General features: G+C 57.6%; 1 protein-coding gene across 1 annotated transcript; it reads right to left on the bottom strand.

Moving 5' to 3' along the window:
* Window positions 1–106: 106 nt before the first annotated feature.
* On the bottom strand, window positions 107–18,206 carry VOLCADRAFT_90403 (uncharacterized protein; the record flags this gene model as incomplete). Its single annotated transcript, XM_002949959.1, has 23 exons — window positions 107–994; window positions 1,167–1,535; window positions 2,082–2,729; window positions 3,870–4,076; window positions 4,715–6,384; window positions 7,035–7,392; window positions 7,692–7,754; window positions 8,371–8,869; window positions 9,089–9,330; window positions 9,815–10,300; window positions 10,497–11,006; window positions 11,662–11,734; window positions 12,005–12,336; window positions 12,902–13,198; window positions 14,806–15,339; window positions 15,618–15,794; window positions 16,127–16,202; window positions 16,250–16,328; window positions 16,482–16,635; window positions 16,722–16,766; window positions 17,032–17,157; window positions 17,404–17,906; window positions 18,113–18,206. The coding sequence occupies 23 exons, from the start codon at window positions 18,204–18,206 to the stop codon at window positions 107–109; spliced, it is 8,430 nt and encodes a 2,809-aa protein (XP_002950005.1).
* Window positions 18,207–20,158: the final 1,952 nt, after the last annotated feature.

Consider the following 20,158-nt stretch of genomic DNA (forward strand, 5'->3'; position numbering starts at 1 on the left):
CCCACGTAACTGTCAACTGTCATTGTGAGCTCTTGAAAGAAATCAAATTGTCAATACCAAGCTATTTCTCAGCCCCCTTTTCCCGACGGAGATTGGAGCCACCCCACTACTCGCGCTCCACCTCCTCGCGTTCCAGGTACCTTCGTCGCGACTGCTGCCGCTGCTGCGGCCGTACCCCGCCTGAGTACCCTCCCCCGCGGAGTACGGCACCCTCTCGCCGGGTTCGTGCCCAGCCATCCCGCCCCGCCGCTGGCCCCGGCGCCGCGCGGCTCTTCTGCAGCACCGCCGGCGGCGGGATCGCGGCGAAGAATTTCTCACGAAGTGCTTTCAGGTCGACAGCGGCCGAGTCCGCTTCAGCATCCTTTCCCTTATCGTCTTCCTCTCCTTGCTCGTCAGCGCTGCCGGCGCCGCCGTCCTCATAGACAGCGCGGTCGTCCTCCTCCGTTGACTCGTACATGGTGTCAGGCGAGGCAATACCCGCCAGACGTAACCCAGTTGTACGATGAAGATCGTCCACGTCGACGTCGCTTCTGCTCACACCGCCGACGCGGGTCGCGCTGCCGTCGACGCCGCCGCCGTCGCTCTCTCCGCCGCTAAGGACCGCAAGTGGATGGCTTACCGGAAATGCCTCCGCCGCCTCCGCCGCTGCGACTGCAGCGACTGCCACCCCGTTGTTTTCTGCTACAGCACTGGCGGCGTACGACCCGTTGCCGTTGTCGTTGCCGTTGTACTGGCGGGGTTCATTAAAGCCGTCACCGTTTCCGTTGCCATTCCCATCGCCGTACACCACGGCGCCGGAAGACAGCCCAGTACGGGTAAAAGCGTCGCCATCGCCGCCGCCACCGCTGCCGGCAACGGCGGGCCCAACTTCCGCCGTCAGCTCTTGCTGTTGCTGCTGCTGGTCTTGTAGCTGCTGGTGCCGTACTAGCTCCCCAAGTAGCTCCTGGGCGGCCGGCGGCAGCCGCTGCCGCCACTCCGCAAGCCGGGCTTCCGCCTGCAGGTATGGCGGTACGGAAAGGGCGAGTGCAAAAATGAGGGCGCGAGCGTATCTTACTCCCATATCTCATTGGCCACATATCGCACCATTTTCCGTTCGCCGCATACTAGTGACCTGCACGACACGCCACCCGTACGACACCGTCCCAAACACCGTACCGATGCCGTACCTGGCCGAGGACAGAGATTGCCGTGGCGAGTTCGACCTCCAGCAATCGCCTTGCCTCCGCCTCTTCCGCTTCCGCCGCCTCCACCGCCGGCATCCCCGTCGCCGCCCCGCCCTCCTCCTCCTTCTCACGCTGTACGTCCCCATTTCCATTGGAATGGAATTGCACCTGTGCGTGGCGTTGGGACTCGTCCGACCCGTTGAACGCGTCTACTGGCTGTTGCTGTTGCTGTTGCTCGTTCCCGGAGTTCGAAGGAGATGAGTCTGAGACGACCGCCGCCTGGTGCGACATTATCGGCTGTAGCGTCAGCTGTAGCTGCAGTGCGGATACGTTGGCCTGCTGCCGTCGTACCAACTGCTCCAACCGTGCTACCTGTCACAACGAATCGGAAAAGGGAGAGGGGACCGTTTTATGGAAAGAGTGGCGAAGCAGTGGCGAAGCAGATCATGTTTGATACACAGGTACGAAGGTCCGACAAAGGGGAGGCTGTTCGCGGGAAAATATGGCCCGGAGCGGGCGATGTAGCTTTCACAGGTGGGCCCCCGCACCAGAATTTGTAATGCGTAGCTTTTAACTTGAACCTTTTAATCTGTAATTTGTAACATGAAACTTGTGTAACTTCAAATTTGCATTTTGAAACTTGTAACTTGGAGCTCGTAGCCATGGTAAGTTTGTTGTATATGGCTGACGCAGCTTAAGGTGAAGCCGGAACGACGACGTGTACGACAAGAGGAGGAAGCTGAGGAGAAACACCGCATGGTGGGGCAATGCAAGAACATGCGAGCCCACAATGCTGCCGTACATATGATGATGATATCATGTAGGGCCAGACAAAAAAAGTACCGCAACCGCTATGGCGGTTACCTCGGGCGGTTAGCTACAACCGCCAACGTCAAACTAATTATGTACGGCGCGAACCTTCTTGAGAAGCTCCAGAGGCAACTCGGCGGCCGCCGGCGGTGGCGGCGGCGGCGGCTCTGCAACTACGGTTGTAGCTTCCGTATCGACGACCACGCCGCTGCCGCCGCCGTCAACCGTCGTACCCCCTGCAGGCGACGTAGTCGGCATCGTAGCCCTGGAAAGCCAGCGCAATTGGTTCAGTCGCCGCCCCGTCAAGCCGGCGGCGTACACCCCGCCCGCCGCCGACGCCGCCGCCGACGCCGCAGCGTAGCCACTCGTTTCCTTGTGCTGCGACGATACAATCAACGACCGCATAACCGGATCAACCTCCATATCCTCGGATGTCAGAATCGACGTATATGCGGCTTCCAGATCCAGATCGACAGCCCCCCTGCCGCGGGCAGTTCCGGAGCCGCCTCCCAGCGGCCGGCCCCGCCTGCGCTTCACCCCCGTCGAATCCGCCGCCGCGGCAGCGGCAGCGGCAGCAGCGCGGTCTGCCGCGACCTCCGCGCGACTTCGCCGTGACCGCCGCAGCCAGTCGTACGACGGCGATGTCGGCGCCGACGACCGAGAGGAACCAGACGACGACGACGACGCGGCCGAAGAGGAGTTGGACGGGGAGAGACGCGGTCGCCCGGCACCGATGCGGCCCCCACGTCGCGCCATCTGCATGTGCATGTGTTCGGCGAGATGAACAAAATACAGGCCGCGAAAGGTATTTAATAAACTCTTTAATTTACATACATACCTGCATACCTACATACCTTCATACAACAAAACTCCGCTTCTAATACCGCCTCCTACTGAAGTGACATCGCTATGGGTGTTATGGCGGGTGACCAGCATCCACCTAATGCTCAGCGGTCGCCGGTAGCCGAACCACGGAAACTGGGCGAACAACCCTCAGACCTCTGATGCCCTAAAACTATAAATCGGCTCTTAAACTCTTTCGAGCGGGTAGCTTGCTGGTGCTGTACTACTATTCATAACTACCTCTGTTGCCTATTGCGGGTCGGTGTGAGACTTGAGAGTCTGCGGGTCCTGGTTCCCAACCCCACCCCCACCCCCACCACCCCCACCCCCACCCCCACCACCCGCCCCCCACAGCGCATCAGGCGCAACTGCACCCAGCCTGCCTGCCTGGAGAATAACAACCCCATTGGCAAGGCAAACATAATACTAACCATTATTTGTATTCCAGGTCCGGCCTCTGATCGGCTTCCGTGTGAATTGATTTGCCGGTGCTATGTTATGCGGTGTCCTTTCCTCCCTTTTTCTTTCTCAAGTGCCCCGATATCCCCCCCATACATACTCGCATTCCTGGACCGCTGCTTGTGTCTGTGTGGTAAAGCGACTGTGGATACTGTTGTGTGGCTTCCTACTTCAACCTACGTGACGTACTTCTTTTCTGACAACTCAGTGAAACCAACAATCGACAATGAAATCTGTCATGGAGTACAACAACCCACATCGCCACTCCACGGCACTCGCAAATGCGCGCAGCATACCTAATGCACGACAGCGGCCCATGCGCCGGTCTGCGGCCTCCTCAACAGCAAAAACATCAATTCCTCTTTCCCACATTCATATCACAGCATTTTCTTTTCTTTTATCTTTTACACACAAGTTCACCTGAGCATGGAACGTGGAAGACAGCATCGTTCCATATTCCATGGAAAGATGCTCTATGCTTCAATAAATATTTTCTGTAATATGGAAAATCCTTGGAGGCGCGCTTCCCCCCTCCGTCATCGCAAAACCCAGCCCCGCCCCGCCCCAGCCCCAAATGGCATCCTATCTTCTCACCATGTTCGCGAACTCTAGACGCAGACCTCCTTCAGTGATTTGGCGCCACCGAGAGGACACCACACCCATCGCGTCGCGTCGGGTCGCAAATTCCTCAACGGAAACGAGACCCTTCTCCAGCAACCGTCGCAACCGCCAACGAATTACGTTGGCGTCCAACTTGCGCTCCACGTCGGACAGAGGTCGCCAACGGCCCAACAGCCACAACTGCCGGGGTCGGGGTCGGGGTCGGGGTCGGGGGAAGTGTGTTCTCGGGTGTACTTGCAGATGAATATGCATATGCATATGCGTCTTTAAGGACTGAGCCGCGATTAGGAAGTGTTGAGGATCGCATGGGAAGATTTTTGTGTTATGTATTATGCATGTGCGTTTGTGTGTGTATGTGTGTGCTGTAGCAGGTTTGGACGGGCATAGGAATTCAAAAGTATGGGCTTGGGAGGTGAGTTGGGACGTGTGCCTTTAACAATAACAATTATAACAACAAAAAACTAGTAGTAATAATAAATATTATAAATATATAAATTTAAAGATAAACATGATCAGAAGAAGAAGAATGTACAAAAGTGAGGCCTCAAGAATTTATAGGATCAAAACGGGGCGTTGGGGGTAATGGAAAGAAGTGGGACGGAGGCGGACATGCTGCTGCGGGGCGAGTGCGCTACCAGACGGCAGCTTTTCACTTCATTTTTTCACTCACAGCTCCAACGCTCTCATAAACGAATATCTTCTCAGCCTATTATCTCATAAATTAATATCGTATAATATCCTAATATGTCATTAAATCATATCTCGTAGTATCCCATAAGATCACGAAACCTCTGAGTACACCACACAGCCGCCTCCACCTGCAGATCCTGAGGCGACATCGACCTCAACGCCCGATTGATCTCGTCGTCGCCCTCCAGCCCTGCAGCAACCAAATGCCCCTGCTCGTCCAACTTCGCGCCGCGCACCAAGTACGGCCACGCAGAGGAAACTTGATGTACGACAGTCAGCTGCGCCACGTGCCGTTTGGGCCCTATGATGCCCCAGGAGCGCAGCTGATCCAAACGGTGGCGGAGGAGATTAGCCGCCGCCTGCTTTTGAGGCAACGAATTGTCGCCGCCGCCGGCCTTGATAAAATCAATGGCGGTTTGTCGTAATTCCGCCGCCGGCGACAATAACTGGAACACCGTCGGCTGCTCCTGTAATAATACCTGCAGCCGGTGTGCCGTACGCTCGTCCATCAGAGCCTCCGCTTGCCGCCCCGCCGTCACCAGCTCCTCAGCCGGCGGAATGACCCATGGGGCGCCGGAGCCCACCGCCGCCGACCCATACAGAGGCTGGTATGTGCCGCCGCCGACGACGCCGCTGCCACTCCTAGCAGCTACAGCGGCGGCGGTGGCGGCGAGCTGTTTCTCTGGCTCGTCGCCGTGGCCGTTTAAGCTCTCGGCCGCTGCCGTAGTAGCTGGCGCCGCCGCTACGGCCTGCAGCTTCAAGGTCGTCGACGGCCTGCCGTACAGGTGGTTAAGCTCCACGGGCACTTCTGCCGGCTCCGTCAGGTCGATCCCCGCCGCCGCCAGGCGCCCCTGGAGAGCCGCCACGAACAGCGCCTGTTGCTTGACGCTGAGCCGAGGGATTTTAGATCTACTGGCTGCAGCGACGGCGGCATCTCCAGCATCGCCATCGGCACGCGATTCGACAGCGGCCGCCGCCGCCTTTTTACGTTCTCCCCTGCATTTCGACATCGCCAACTGGTGCAGCTCCTTACGTAACAAGGTCGCCTGCTGATGCCACAGCGCCAGCTCCGCCTTGCCCGCCGCTAGGCGTTGCTCGTCCAGCGGCGACAGAGAACCACCCGCCGCTGCCAGCAGCAGATTCCGGAGCTGCCGTACATTATCCTCAACTGCGATGCTGTACGGACGCCACTGCACCGTCGCCCAGATTCTCAACACGCGTTCCGGGTTGAGGCCTAGCGTCGCCGCCAGCCACGGCTCCTCCAAGCCCGGTGCCGCCGCCGGCGGCGCTGCCGCCGCCGCGAAGGCGGCGGCGGGCAGCGTCATCGGTACGACGAGCGCTGGCGACCGGTTCCTTCCAACTTCTGCCTTCAGCGCCAGCCTCGCTTCCTTAGCCGTCGCCTTAAATTGCTCCGGATCGGATTCGAACTCCTCTAGGAGTGCCGTACGGATCCGGTGCACCGCCGCCGCTGCCGCCGAAGGCGGTGCAGCCGCTTCCTCCGCCGCCTCAGCTACCAGGTGTACCGTTGCGCATCGACCGCGCGGCTTTGCGAGTACCTCCCCTCTCGCCAGTCGAGCCCGACGTGCCGCCGCCGCCATCGCCGCCATGCGCGCCGCGTACTCCTGCGGTTTTAGCAGCCCGCCGTCCCGCAGCTGTCGTAGTCTCTCGCGGCCGTAGTGGTGGTGGTTTTTGTGCGAGTGCGCGTCAAGGCGAATCCACGCCGACTCCAGCACGGCTTGAAGCTGGTCGGGAGGCTGTAGCAGACTCTCCGTACGGATAGCGTCCCAGGCACTTGGAACTGTTGCCATGCCAAAAAGGGAAGCATTCAAAATGGAAGGGAGGAGGGTAGATAACTTTATTGCCTGGTAATAGTGTAATAGTGTAAGAGTGTATTTCATTAAAACTGGTCTACATTTCTCCGCGAGTAGAAGTATCTTTTATGAATTTCTTAAGAATCTTCGATGGAACTTCGAAGGACCTTTGGCAGCGAACTACCTAATATGCAGCCCTTATTGCATTTGAGGGCCGTACATGCGCAGATAGGCCGTACGTACGCTGCTCCAGAAAAGCAATACATGCAAAAACACACGCAGAATGACAGGCATTGCGCTGTAAGTTATACCGGCCCCCTTCCCTAACCACAAAGGACCTAGCAGAAGTCCTCACGGCCCCCTCCCCCCCCCACCCACCCTGGTATGGGAGAAAGCTTCTTCACAGGCGGCCTCCTCCGCCGGGGGACATCCATCCCCGACCCACCAAGTCCCCCTATCGAACCCAGCCGGCAACTGCCCATAGCCCACGTGCCTGACGCTAGCTGCCCGATTAGATGATGTAACGCACATACAAACATATACGTACATACAAACATGCACACAAACATATGCGGCTACATTGCTACGTGTATAATATACGGAGTACGGCATGAGACAACGCATCCCACCCACTCACGTGCCGCTTCCTGTTCTGGATCCATCACGTGGGTTGTCGTACGACGAGACCGACCCGTACGGCTCCTGCCACCGCTGCCATCACCGGCCCCAGAAGACGAAGGCGGCTTCCCTTCCCCCTCTTCCTCGCCTTCGCCGCCGCCTTCGCCGCCGCCGTCACCTTCACCGTCTTCATCAGCATTCGCTGGGTCAACGGCGGCGCGCCTGCCGCCGCGCGTCCTCCGCGCCGCCGCTCTCATTTTCGACTTGCCGACGGCGTTGCTGGCGGCCGCGATGGAAGTGAGAAGTTGCCGGAGGGAGGCGGCGGAGATGCTGCCACCGTCGAATCGTGCACGGACCTGCTCCCGGATACGTTCCAACTGCTCGCGTGGGAGAGAGGGAAAGGGACGAATATCATCCACCCACATGCACCGGCCCCAAAACCAAAGAAAACTAACGATTAGCACAGGTTTCACGTCTGTTTCAATCGAGATTTCGATTCCATTCAATTCGATATTTGACTTAAACGAACATGTTATATTACTATTGAACAGAATCTTTGCATAATTCAAATATCCTTTAGTACGGCAACCAATTGGATCCAACGCAAACTTAGGGAGACGCATGTGCGCTTCTACATTGAGAGGTGCGACCGCCGTACACCACACCCGCGACCCACCAGTCGTTTCCTTCCTATGTAATCCGCTGCCGACAGCTCGTCCAAAAGCCGTTCGTACAACGCCTGTGTTCTCAAACAGACGAAAAAGTAAAGGGAAAGGAGGAGCAAAGGAAGGAAAGGAAACGCGCGGGGAAAAGGGGAGTAAGACGAACCAATTACGATTGAAGCGGATACCAGGTATACGCGGATAGTCCCACCAGGATTAGGCGACAGATACTGCAGGAAGACTTGCAAGTTATCACTGCCCAGTAATGACCGGGATAGTAGCCATCAAAAGGACATCCACAGTTTTGCGCAGATAGATAGTCTGTCATTTCACAAAAATCTAATCCCGATGATTCAAAAATAGTTGCAATACGATGATGTTGATAATAATAATAATAATAATAATAAAATAATAATAAGTCTTATATAGTTATTAATAATCTTAGAACCATATTGCATAATTATTAAATAAAATTACAATACTGATGTATATACAATACATATTTACTGTTTCGATACATTATGAATAATAATAAATTTAATTACAATAACAAAACAGCAACAACTACCACCATATACTAAACATTCCGGACGTTTCCATAACGAAACTATGGTAACAATTCCCCATTTCTAGATATTACTCCAAGCGCATTTCAGGTCCTTTCATGATCTCTCCTCTCCCACCCTCTCCTACCTTTGGTTGCAGCACCGCCAACTCGGCAGCGCGAAGATAGTAAGAGCTCTTACGCCAGGCAGCGCGCTTTGGAGTGCCTCCGCCTTCACCTTCGCCACCGCCATCACCACCTTCCGACATGAAGCCGGACGACCCGCCGCCTCCTCCTTTCTCCCCCTCCTCATCCTCCTCTTCACCCTCAACGCGGCCGCTGCCACTATCGGTCCTGGAACCGTACGTCGTCGCCTCCTCCGCGTTGGCTTCGTACATGGTGACGTCACCATCGTCGAAGTCCGACCCGTCGGATCCAAACTCGCTCGACGCGCTGTCGAAGCCGTCGAAGTCATCTTCCACGACGTTAGTTTCGCCATTATCACCGCCCGCCGCGGTGGCGGCGGCGACGGCACTCGCTTGACTGATGACGCTCCGCCACTCTCGCGCCAGCGCCAGCGTCGCGCTCCGCATTGCAACCACACCGGCTTGCGCCGCCGCGTCGTCGATCTCCCCGTTATCTGCCATCCTGTTTCATACAAAACGAAACCAGCGAGCAACAGCGAGCCATCTTTCATAAAAAATTATCGTTCCGGCACATTTGTACGGCTCGGCCGTACGGAGTCGCCATGCAGGCCATCCGAGCTGTCACGGCATGCGGCGGCGGTAGCACAAGAATAGAAGACAGAAGGTATACATGATGCGGAGAGGCAGAAGATGTACGACACGACACGCGAACCGCCCTCACCGGTCCAGGGAATGCAGCATCCGCCGCTTGAGTCGCTTCCGCGCCCGCGGGCCCAGCGGCCGCCACTGCTCCGCCAGCTGTACGGCGCCCCAGTCGGGTTCCGCCACCACCCGCCGCCAGAAGGCCGCATCAGGCAGGGCCACCGCCGCCGCCTCCGCCTTGGCCTCTTCCGCCGCCGCTGCGCCAGCTGCTGCCGCCGCCGCTGCCGCCGCCGCGTCGTAGCCATTGCGAACCAAGTACGACTGCGGAGAAGACGGGTTAAAACTCCGCAATCAAACTTTCGCCTTAATTTTGGGCGTGATATCGCTTTATGAGACGCAAAATTAAAAAATTATCAATTTAATGGGCAATAATAATACCTATTAGTACCTATCAAGGGCTCCATTTAAGCAAGCAACAAAAGTCAAATACGATTAGCTGTGCTATAGCAGATTAGGAGAGGACGACAACGAAGTCACGGAAGCGCGAGTGGCTAGTAAAGTGTGTCCCCCTGCCCCCCCATGATGCCTCCACAGCCGCCCTACAGCCTCAAAATGATGGCCTCCTAAGAGCCACCCCCCCCCTTTACACCCATCCCAACGCCATCCCCGACTGCCCAAAACATTTCGCGTCCCCCCCCACATACCCATACACACACAGCATCCATACACACACACAGACACACAGACAAACAGACAGACAGACAGACAGACAGACAGACAGACGCACAGCATCCAGACCACGCACCTGCAGCGACGCCCGTCGCAAGATTTCCTCCGCGCTCCGCAACGTCGCCGCGTCCGCCAGCCCTACCTCCATCGCTCTTCGAAGATTCCGCCGAAGTCCCTGGACCTGGGAGTTCTTGTGGCTCAGGGGCAACCCCTCCCAGTTCTGAATCAGAGCATCCACCACACGCGAGTCGGCGGACTCGGCGGACTCGGCGGCGGCGGCGACGGCGGCGGCGCCGCCAGGCGTCCCCCCCAGTATGATCATCAGCTGCTCGTTGCCCCGGAGCTGTAGCACCACTACGGCGTTTCGCATCACCGTTTCTGCTACAGCCACCGCCCGGGGCTCCAGTGCGCCGGCCGCCGCCACACGACCCAGCTTGCGGCGGGCACTCAACAGCAGTCGGGAGCGGCCGTTCTGACCCATGGGTCCCATGTAGTCCGCTAGCTGCGTCGTACGGGTTAGCTCGTCCAGATCATTACGTAAGACATGCTGTACGACGGGGTCCTGTCAAAGGCCGGGCAAGGTTTTTGAGGGTGACGGGGGTTAGGAGCGTTATGGGTATTGACAGATTGCAGTGTGGTTGGGGCGCGAAGCGGTTTTTTATATTAGAAGGCACACATGAGTTTTTTAAAACCCTAAAACCCCCAAACCCCCGCGAGACATGTTTAAAACCTCTATCTCAAACCTCAGTGCGCCTCACCAGAAGGGCCGGCGGCAGATCATCCATTGCCATTTGCCGTACCACACCTAGCACCGCCGCTCGTGCCGTACAGTCCATCTCCGCCAACCCGGCGCCCAGGCCAGCGGCCGTCGCCGCAGCCGTACGCTGTGCCGCCTCCTCCGGCTCACTTTCCGTACCCTCGCCGCTACTGTCGGCGTCGACGTCGGTGGAAGCCGCTGTCGCCGCCGCTGTAGCTTCCGCCGCCACTTTCTTCGCAGCTGCCGTATCAGCGTCTTCACTGGCGACAGCTTCCGCCTCCGCCGCCATGCGCACGCCCGTCAGACGTTCCTGACGTGCTAGCGCATATAGTCGAATCGCCTCCTTACAGGTTTCCTCTATGGTACGGCTGGCGGCGGCGGCCGCCGCCGCCGAAGCAGCGGCGGCGGCGCCGGTGACGACCCCGCCGCGCAGGCTGTACATGTCCGCCACACGGCGCAGCGCTACGCTGGCATGGTAGCGCACGGAATCGCGCGTACGGCCCTGCCACTCCTGGAGGAGTGCCGTACGCAGCTCCGCCGGCGGCAGGCCCAGGAGTTCAGGCGTGAGGTAGGCAGTGGCGACGGGGCGGCCGCCGCCACCGCCACCGCCGCCGCCGCTGCTGGCGCTGTCGACGCCGCCGCTGCCGTTCCGAAACGACTCCAGATTTTTAGCCGTCATCGCGTCCACCGCCTGTACGACACATCGACGACACATCGAAAGGTGGCTTACTGCTTTCATGATATCGCAGCCCAAAAAGGTTGGGTAGGGTTTGGGACCCGCAAGTACGACACACACACACACACAGGTAAACCCTCACCCCCGCCCGCGCACCACATTGTTCATCCACCATCACTATTCGAGTCGCCATCACCTCAGCACGGCATCAGCAAGCATCTTACACAAAACACACGTCACCTGCCAGGCACCTTCCCTTACAAGATAGCGCCCTCCCCACCCCCTTCCCCCTTCCCCACAACCGCCGACTGGTCTGTCCTGCTTCCTGCCTACATCTGCCTACTTTCCCCCCTTGGCAGCAGCTTCAGCCGCTCGCGTGGTTCGTCTTTTCCCCCCTTCCCCCTTCCTCTCTCCCTAAATGAATCAAAGCAAAGGTAACGCGGCTCCCTCCCTGGACGCGCCGACATAACAGCCCGACATGGGGACTCACTCGCTTCAAGTCCTCCAGCTGACCGGTACTCAATAAACCGGGCCCGTGGGCCCTGTGGGCTGACTCCTTGACCCTGAACAAGGTGGTTAGATGGTGGTTGGTTGGGGGGAGGGGGAGGTCGGCAGGCCATTCGTAATAAATAAATATTAACACAAATAATCGTTAAAGCGTTAAAAGTTATTTTAAATCATTTTCGTGGCAGCATCTTATTGTATCGTGTTATATAATAAAATAATTTTTTTACACAATATTATGTTTTATATTTACATCGTATCCATTTAACGCATTGCACGGGTATATCGGCACGCCAGAGACGCCGTACAAGGCACACGGGGGCACCCACCATCGCCGATGAAAGCGCAGCACCACCTCGCCGCGCCCGGCTACAGCCTCCGCCACTGCGCGGCACACAGCCGCCGGCGGCTGTAGCACCAACCACAACGTCACATACGCCACTCGCCCCGTGTAGTCGGCCCGACTACCCCCACCGCCACCGGCGCTGCGTTGACCTTTGCTACTGCCCGCCGACTCGCCGCCTTCCGACTCTCCGCCGCCATCACCCTTCGGCGGCGCCGCCGCCACCTCCGCCCTGACCGCCTGGATCTTGGCGTCTGCGATTATCTTGAGTCGAAGCTCCAGGGAAGCCCGGTCCAGGGTTCCGGAGCGGAAAGCGTCCTGTTTAGGAAATCGCGGCGCGGCAGTAGCAGCCGGAGCAGCAATCTGGACTAGTGTCTAAGCAGTACCAGCAACATTACTTACTGTTAGCGACATCAATAGCGATATCAATTCATTAGCAGCAATAAGTATATAACCATTTGGTTGGTGCAATATCTACTATCATTGCTTTAGCAGTAGCAAAATGAGCACTTGCAAAAGGTATAAGTAAAATATGTTGCCGAGTTTTCGTGTCTGGGATTTGCGATATTGAGGGGCTCTTGCATCTTGACCTGCTCTCATATCCACAATACCGTTTTACACCATCACCTCCATTACCCCCCTGCCCCTAACAAAAGCGCCCTTCCAGAACCCGGAAATAAGAACGGAATTCCACGGAAGACGAAAAAAGTGTAATTAACATTTCCCTCCAATTATACTTTACGTCCCCTACAATTACAATTTACATTCCCCCAAATGTATTTACATCCCCTCCAATTATAATTTACAACTCTCTTCCCCCCCCCTTAACCCCCCCATTCCAGATACCCCTCTTCCCCTTCCCCGTCCCCTTCCTCACACTCACAAGTACGGCATCCTCCAACTCCGTAGCGGCGATACCGATTCCCCGTACTGCCCTCCCCCGCCACTGCGCCGCCAACAGAGCAGTCAACCACCGCCTCCGCCGCCTGCTCCCTTCCCCCTCCTCCTTTCCCTCCTCCTCCTGCTGCTGCTGCTCCTGCAGGCCTTCAAACGGATCCAGATCTGGATTCCGGTTTTCCGGTGAAGATGAACCCAGATCCGGATCTGTCCCTAAATCCGTTTGCAGCAGCATCTCTACAGGAGAGCGCACCGAAACCACCAATCGCAGCGCCTCTAGCTGCTGCGGTAGCAGGTGCGGTGCAGGGTGACGGCCAGAATCCACCAGACGCTGAAGCTCCTCCACCGCGCAGTCAACAACCTCCTGTCGTCCGCATTGAATTTGAATAATTTGAAGTGTGTTTGGAACGAACACGGAGCATTCAGTCAATCAGATGTACTGTTGTTGTGGATCCACTGGTTGTTGGAAGGGGGGGTTATGGGGGGTAAGACGAACCACTGGCGAATGGAGCAGATAATAAAGACGGGTGGTGGGGGGGGGGGGGAAATAGGACTTGTGCACGTGTGCAGCTGAGCCGCCACAAGGGCTCCTACGCGGACTGGTACGCGGCCCACCCACTGGGGGTCACACACGGGGGGAAGGAACTCCAGTTACAAAAGAGACAGCCAACTAAGGAGCAACGAAGCAATGAAGAGCGCGATGGTACCAATGTGCGCGTGTTTTTGTGTGTGTGTTTTTTTGTGTGTGTACGTGTGAATGTGTGTGCGCGTGTTTGTTTGTGTTTGTTTGTGTGATTTTCCTCGAGGGCTGGACAAGAATCCTTTTTCCTTCTACAAAGCAAGGTTTCCAAACTTCTCACGTTTAAATTTTTGCCCCTGTGCAACAAGTACAAGTGAAAAGGGGCTGTATTTCATGAAACCCACCTCCCGCAGCGCAGGCACACACATCCTTTCACCCCAGCAGCAAATACCAACCTAGCCTTCACCTAATCCTTCCCCGCTCTTTATTTATCGCTTTGTTCTTCTTCTTCTTCTTCTAGTCCGATACCATACTAGTTTCCTTCAGCGGCGCTTCATTGCATGCATTCCTTGTTTATTATTCGCCGCTGCTGACCAACTTCCTTGCTTTCCGGCTTTGACATGCCCCGGCCTCTGCCGCTTGTGCCGCCTGGCCAGGTAAAAGAGTCCTAGGGGGCCCGAGCTCTGTCCTGCTTGTTTCACGCTATGTCGACCGGCTAGCCGGGTTGGTTGGGTCGGTTGGGGTTGGTTGGGGTTGGTTTGGGCCAGGGGTGTGTTAGCTGGGGGCCTGGGAGAAACACATGCATGTCAGCTAGCTAGCAGCATCTCAGCCAAAAAATCAGCAAAAAATAGTATACTACTTTCGCCGCTCTACGTTGGCGTTGATCTTCCGATTACTTCACGATGCACCTTCCGATGTACCTTTTCCTTCTTTGCCGCCTTCAGTTCTACACATAACCGCTGCTACGGCTTCCTATGCTTTTCTGCTTTCCTTAAGCCTTTCCTTTCACCCCGGCGGCTAGGTCGTCTTCTCGCTTTCTCGCCTTCTTTGAAACCTTTGGATTTGGCAGCAGCTGGTAGTGAGTAACTCGTTTCTCGCAACCCGCCGCTATGGCCACGTCGCCGCCGCCAAGACCACTAGTCAAGCCATCATCCATAGCCAGTAAATGTATTCCTGATGCAAACCCTGTAACAACAATGAAGTAACACACAGGATCTGTCCTCACCTGGACTATCCACTTGTACCTGTCATCCGCTGCAATCGCCACTGGTGGTTCGTCTTGCCCTCCCACCCCCCCACACACAAGCGCTGTTACCCCGCCACCTCCCAACCCCCAACCCCCAAACCCACCCGCCACCCCGTTCACCCACCTGCAGTATCTTCAGGTGTCGCGTCCGCCACGCCTCCTGTAACGCCAACATCATAACCTCAGGGCATGCCCCCACCAATCCCCCCGAAGTGTAAGAGGAGGAGGGGGAAGAGGAGGGGCGCGACACGGTACCCTCTGACGCTGCTCCTGGTCCCGCTCCAATCCCTACCGCTTCCACGGCGTCCTCGTACTCCTCCTCCTCCTCCTCGTCCTCCGCCGCTGCTGCTGCTGCTGCCTCCGCTACCACTCCAGCGCGCTCTGCTTCGACGCCACTCGCTGCTACTGCCCCCACTTCCGCTTCTTCGGAATCCTCAAAGTGGGTTCGTTGCCTTGTTCCCGGCCTCCCAGGCCGATTCAGCGCAGGTCCCAACCCGGCTCCGAAACCAGACCCGAGCCCTGCACCGGAGCCTGGCTCCAGTCCTAGCAGCTGCGGAGCCACATCCAGCCAACGCCGTACTCGCCGTACGGCTTCGAGCAGTGCGGCTGTTCGTTGCTGCAGCCCTTGCTCGTCCAACCGCCCCGCGGAGACAAGCGCCTGGGGATTGGTGTGTGGGGAGAGTTAGTTGGGAGCGGTTGTTTAAGCAGTACTTGTTAGTTCCGAGTGTGTGTATTCGGCCCTCGCAACTTTCCCCCTTTCCCCCTAAGCGTCCCCCTCCATTTTCTCCTTCACGCCCGCCCGCAGGTAGCGGCAAAACCCCGTACTCTCCCGGTATCAGCCTCCCCCCCTGTGTGTTTGTCTTTTCCCCTTCCCCTCCCCCTCCCCCTTCCCCTCGCCCTGTGTGTTTGTCTTCCCCCCTCCTCCCCCATCCCCACCTGCNGCATCTTGGTCGCCTTGTCTTGGTGGTACCTTGTGGAATCCAAGGAGGCGCACTGCCGCCTCATGGCCGCCTCCACGCGCTCCGAAACCACCTCTGGCGGCGATAGCAACAGCTCCTCCGTCATGTACGCCGTCAGCTCCGGGACGAACTGGCCCCCCACACGACGAGGAGACTGCAACGGAGCGGACCACGGCGACGGCGACGACGACGGCGGCGGCGGAATCACTTGCTGCTGCTGCTCGCCACCGCCGCCGCTCATAACATCCGCCGCCGGGCCGCCATCACCACCACCATCGCTACCACCATCATGCGCTTCCGCCGCGTCCGCCGCCGGCAGTGCCGCGATGATTTCCGCATCAGCAGCGTCATCGGCGGCGGCGGCGCCGCCGCCGCTATCCCTCCCTGCTATGGCCTCTTTCGCCCGCTGCACCGCGTGTTCCACCGCACCCAGTCGTACCTCCAGATCCCCTTTCCGGAGGAGCTGCGCCGTACGAGCAGACTTACGACGGCGGCGGCGGTCCCCGGCGGCGGTGGCCCAGGACCGCAACCTCTCCGCGGCCGCCCGAGCGTGACGGCTGGCCTGCAGGAAAAGAAAAAACAACGAAATCGGTTACAGCTACAACGAACCTTTCTAAACATTTCTTTGCTTTGTTGGAGGCTTTCCACACGGTCTCATTGTTGATGTCCCCTGCAGCTGAGGAAGTCCCTTGTAAGGGGCCCGGGGGCCCTTTTCATGATGACATCATGACGGGTATGGGAAAAAGTGTTTATCACTTCGACCCTTAAAACCCTAAAACCCTACACGGCCTTCCCCCCCGGCTCCGCAGAGGCTGTCCCCAAGGCCCCCCAACCCCGTTACCAGCCGACCCCCGCGACCCCCTCGCCGAGCGGGGCACGCTTCCGATCGACCCCAGCCCCCCTGTACCGCCATCCGCTACGTCCACCTCCACGTCCACCTCCACGTCCTCCTGACCAGCGTTACTTCCGATACCGGGAGACTGAGAGATCGAGCCCTGTCCCAGATCACATCAGATCAAGTCAGGCCAGATCACAGCCACGGCGCCTACCACCCCAACCCTCTCCCCACATCAAAACGCACCTTCAACTTGGTCTCGAAGCCACTCCAAAGCTCCACTAATGAAGCCTGTGACAAGGGGAAAAAGCAGTAGCAGCAGTAGCGGTAGCAGTCAGCACGCAGGGGAAGCAGCAGTCGGCGGTCGTTGCGCGGAATTTTTATATGGCCGGCGAGGGCTCGGAAGCCCCATCATCACAAACCGTGTCCCAAGGGAAGAATAGACTGGGAAGCACGCACACACACGCATGCACACATACGCACAGAAATATGTACTGCGGGAGAGCGTTGTTGCAAAGACCGTAGAATCCTAACTGTAAAGGCTCCGGTGCCGTACCTCCAGCGCAGCCGGTGACGTCCCCAACAGCAGCTCCTGGTCCAGATACGCCGTCAGGTCGCCAGACCGTACACGTTGTACGGCCATATCGTCGCCGCTACCGTTGCCGCCATCGCCGCCAGGCAACTCATCATCAGGCGAATTGAGGGGCATGTTTTCCGGAGCAAGGCCACCGCCGCCGCGGATTCCGTTACCGTTACCATTGATACAGTTGCCATGACCGTTGTCACCGTTAATTCCGTTACCGTTACCCTGGTTTTGGCACAGCTGCCCCTCCTCATGGTCTCCGTACACGTCGTGCGGGTTTCCTGCCTCCAGGAGGTCCCCTGGAGTCAACTCCAGAGAGACCCCGGCTTTCCCCGCCGTACGTACTCCGCCGTCGGTAGCGGCGCAGATAGCGGCGGCGGTGACGGAGGACTCCATCGTAAGCACGGGCGCCACAGCACGGGCCACGGCGGCCCCCCCGCGGCTGTGTGGCATGCCCTGGCGGAGAGTAACCAGTGTCCTTGCAGCTGGCAGCGGCAGTGACGCAGCCGCTGACGCCGCGTCCTGAGCCAGTCGTGAGTGTTGAGGTGCAGCTGGAAGCGGCGGCGGCGGCGGCGAAGACGCCAACCCCGGCGCATCCTGAGGTGGCTGCAAGAATTGAGGAGCAGCTGCCGCTGCTGTACCCACGTCTCCGAGAAGGTTGCTAAGCGGCACAAGGTGCGGATGAAAGGGGGTAGGGTTGCCGCCACGGCCAACGCTGAGGCCAGGGCGGGCTGGACCATAAGCGTTGACCGGCACCGTTGACCGGCGCCGGGGCCCGCCAGGATGGCTACAGCAGGCCGAGAGCGTGGATGCTGCTGCTGTACGATCTCTCCTGTCGTTTGAGATGCCTAGACATGGTTAGGGTCGGGCATGGGGCAAGAGAAGGGTGGGGAGTAATGGCTAAGGTGGTCAGGAAGTAATCACAGGCTCATCGCACAACAAGGTAACAGTTATGGTGGTTGTTGCGCTCAGCTTGCGGTCATTTTGTACTTTGTCATTCCTTACCAGGGTCGTCCATCATCTTCTGGAGCATCTGCTCCTCTGCGGGGCTCACGGCGACGACCACGGATGGCTTGCGCCGCTCCCCCCAAGGTGTTGGCACGTAAGCCTTTGGCTGAAGCGTCCATGAGCGACGCGGAAAGCGCCATGATGCTGGCGCTCCTCGTCGTTTCAGGCTAACTTGGTACAGGAAGTTTCCATTTGTGGCACTGGGGCTGCGTTCTGTGCTGTGTAACGCTGTCCGTTCCTCGTGCATCCGCCTTTAGTCCTATCAGTTCAACTTCATGCTAGCACGTTCCATAATGGAAGCCTAGTGGAGAGTTGTAGGAAGACCATGAAGGTTAGTTTAGGCACAGTCAAAAATGGAAGTGGAAGATCAGGGTAATCCTGATTACAACAAGCTTAGAGGACACTGCTACTCATGCCAGGCATGACTGCAAATGGGCACGTTGGTCGTTGCCAGGGGTTGTCTGCGATTTGGTGTAAAATCTTGGCATGCCATGAATACATCTTTAAATGTTGTTCCTCTAACAATAACAGCAATGCCTTTTTTTAAGTTTATATTTATGTGTTTTAGGAATGAAGCATACACTGCCAATTCCTCTTCTCTGAGCTAGAAGACGAGTCCCATAGGATCCTTTACTTTTCTCGTGGCGGTTCAGTATGCAGGGCTGTTTGCAATTTACTGCTTTTCTAGCCTCTCGGGGCCTGTGTATGCTCACGGCGGCATCGCAATACCTCGCCCATGGTTTACTCTCGCCATCAGTCACCAGCGCACAGTGCTTGCCAACTTCCGATTATGCTGTCTCGGGTACAACGTCAACCTCAGAAACAGCACTTCATTGGGGCTGCAGAGCGTTCCATACCTCCGCATCCAACTGCAGGGATGATGCGGTTGCCCTCCGCAGCGGCACTGCATCTTCCAACATTCCAGCATCCATAGTTTCTCAACGCTCACCGCTTCTCCTTGATGGCTCGCGCGCAGCCGACCCCGGCGAGCCGCGCTACACGGCGCCCTACTGGATCCCCGAGGATGTCCGCAAAGCAAACCACCTGCCGCAGGTCCTGTTCACCGATCCGTGGAACCCCCATGACGAGCCCGAAACGCGAAGTGGCCACGCGCGCCTCTGCTACGACTTGCTGCTGCACTCTCCGCGTCCGCTTACGGCAGAGCAAGTCCGTGACGCCGTAAACGACCGTCTTCGGGACCTCCATCAGCGCCATGCTGGCGGCAGCGGCGCCGCCACCGCCGATGCCGTACCCCCACCCCCCCCTCTCCTCGCGACCACAGCTTACGTCAAGCACCTGTTGGAACACATGCGCCGTACACGGCTATTGTACGGCAAGAAAAACCCCGATTCGATGCTGAGCGGTGGGCACCCCGAGCACCCCCGATTGTACTACGCGTTGAAGTACCAGGCTGCACGGTACGGCGACCCACAGCAGCTGGCGGAGCATGACGCAGCGCGCCGGGAGAAGCAGGTGGCGAGGGCGTTTAAGCGACTACGGCACGGCAAGCCACCATACGCAATCCACCGCCGGTGCGAGCTGAGCTTGTTGTTTTGTAGTTTGTTGCATTTAATACGTGCACACATATTTCCGCACATCTTGTGAAAACTACATTCAAAATTTAGAGTCGGGAAGCTGATGAGCCTTTAAAGGAAATGTACGAGAGGAGGGAAGAGAGAAGAGCTGTCGGGAGGGGGGGAGAGGGAAGCCGTCCCTTCCTGGCTACTGGGAGGGTTATTGTCCCTGGAGGAAGGGGGGGAAGACGAACCACGTGAACGAGTGAAACTGAGGCCAAGGATGGACTGATACGCCGGAAGTATGTGAGAAAGGAAAAGGGGTAGGGGACGTTATATGGTGGTTGAACAAGAAGCAAGGGATCGAATGATGACGTCGGGAAGGGAAACACCGCTGCCACCACAAACACCATAACCACATCAGCAACTACCACAAACACCTCGCAAACACCTCGCAAACACTAGCTTAGTACCTGTCAGACACCGGCAAAAGGAGTAGTCCTGGTTTCGGGAACGGGTCCATTTCTGTCGTGAACGGCAGTCTGTCGGGTCGCGGAGGGCAGCTTTCCTGTCAGCGG

Source organism: Volvox carteri, assembly GCF_000143455.1.
Source record: "Volvox carteri f. nagariensis unplaced genomic scaffold VOLCAscaffold_16, whole genome shotgun sequence".
NCBI lineage: Eukaryota > Viridiplantae > Chlorophyta > Chlorophyceae > Chlamydomonadales > Volvocaceae > Volvox > Volvox carteri.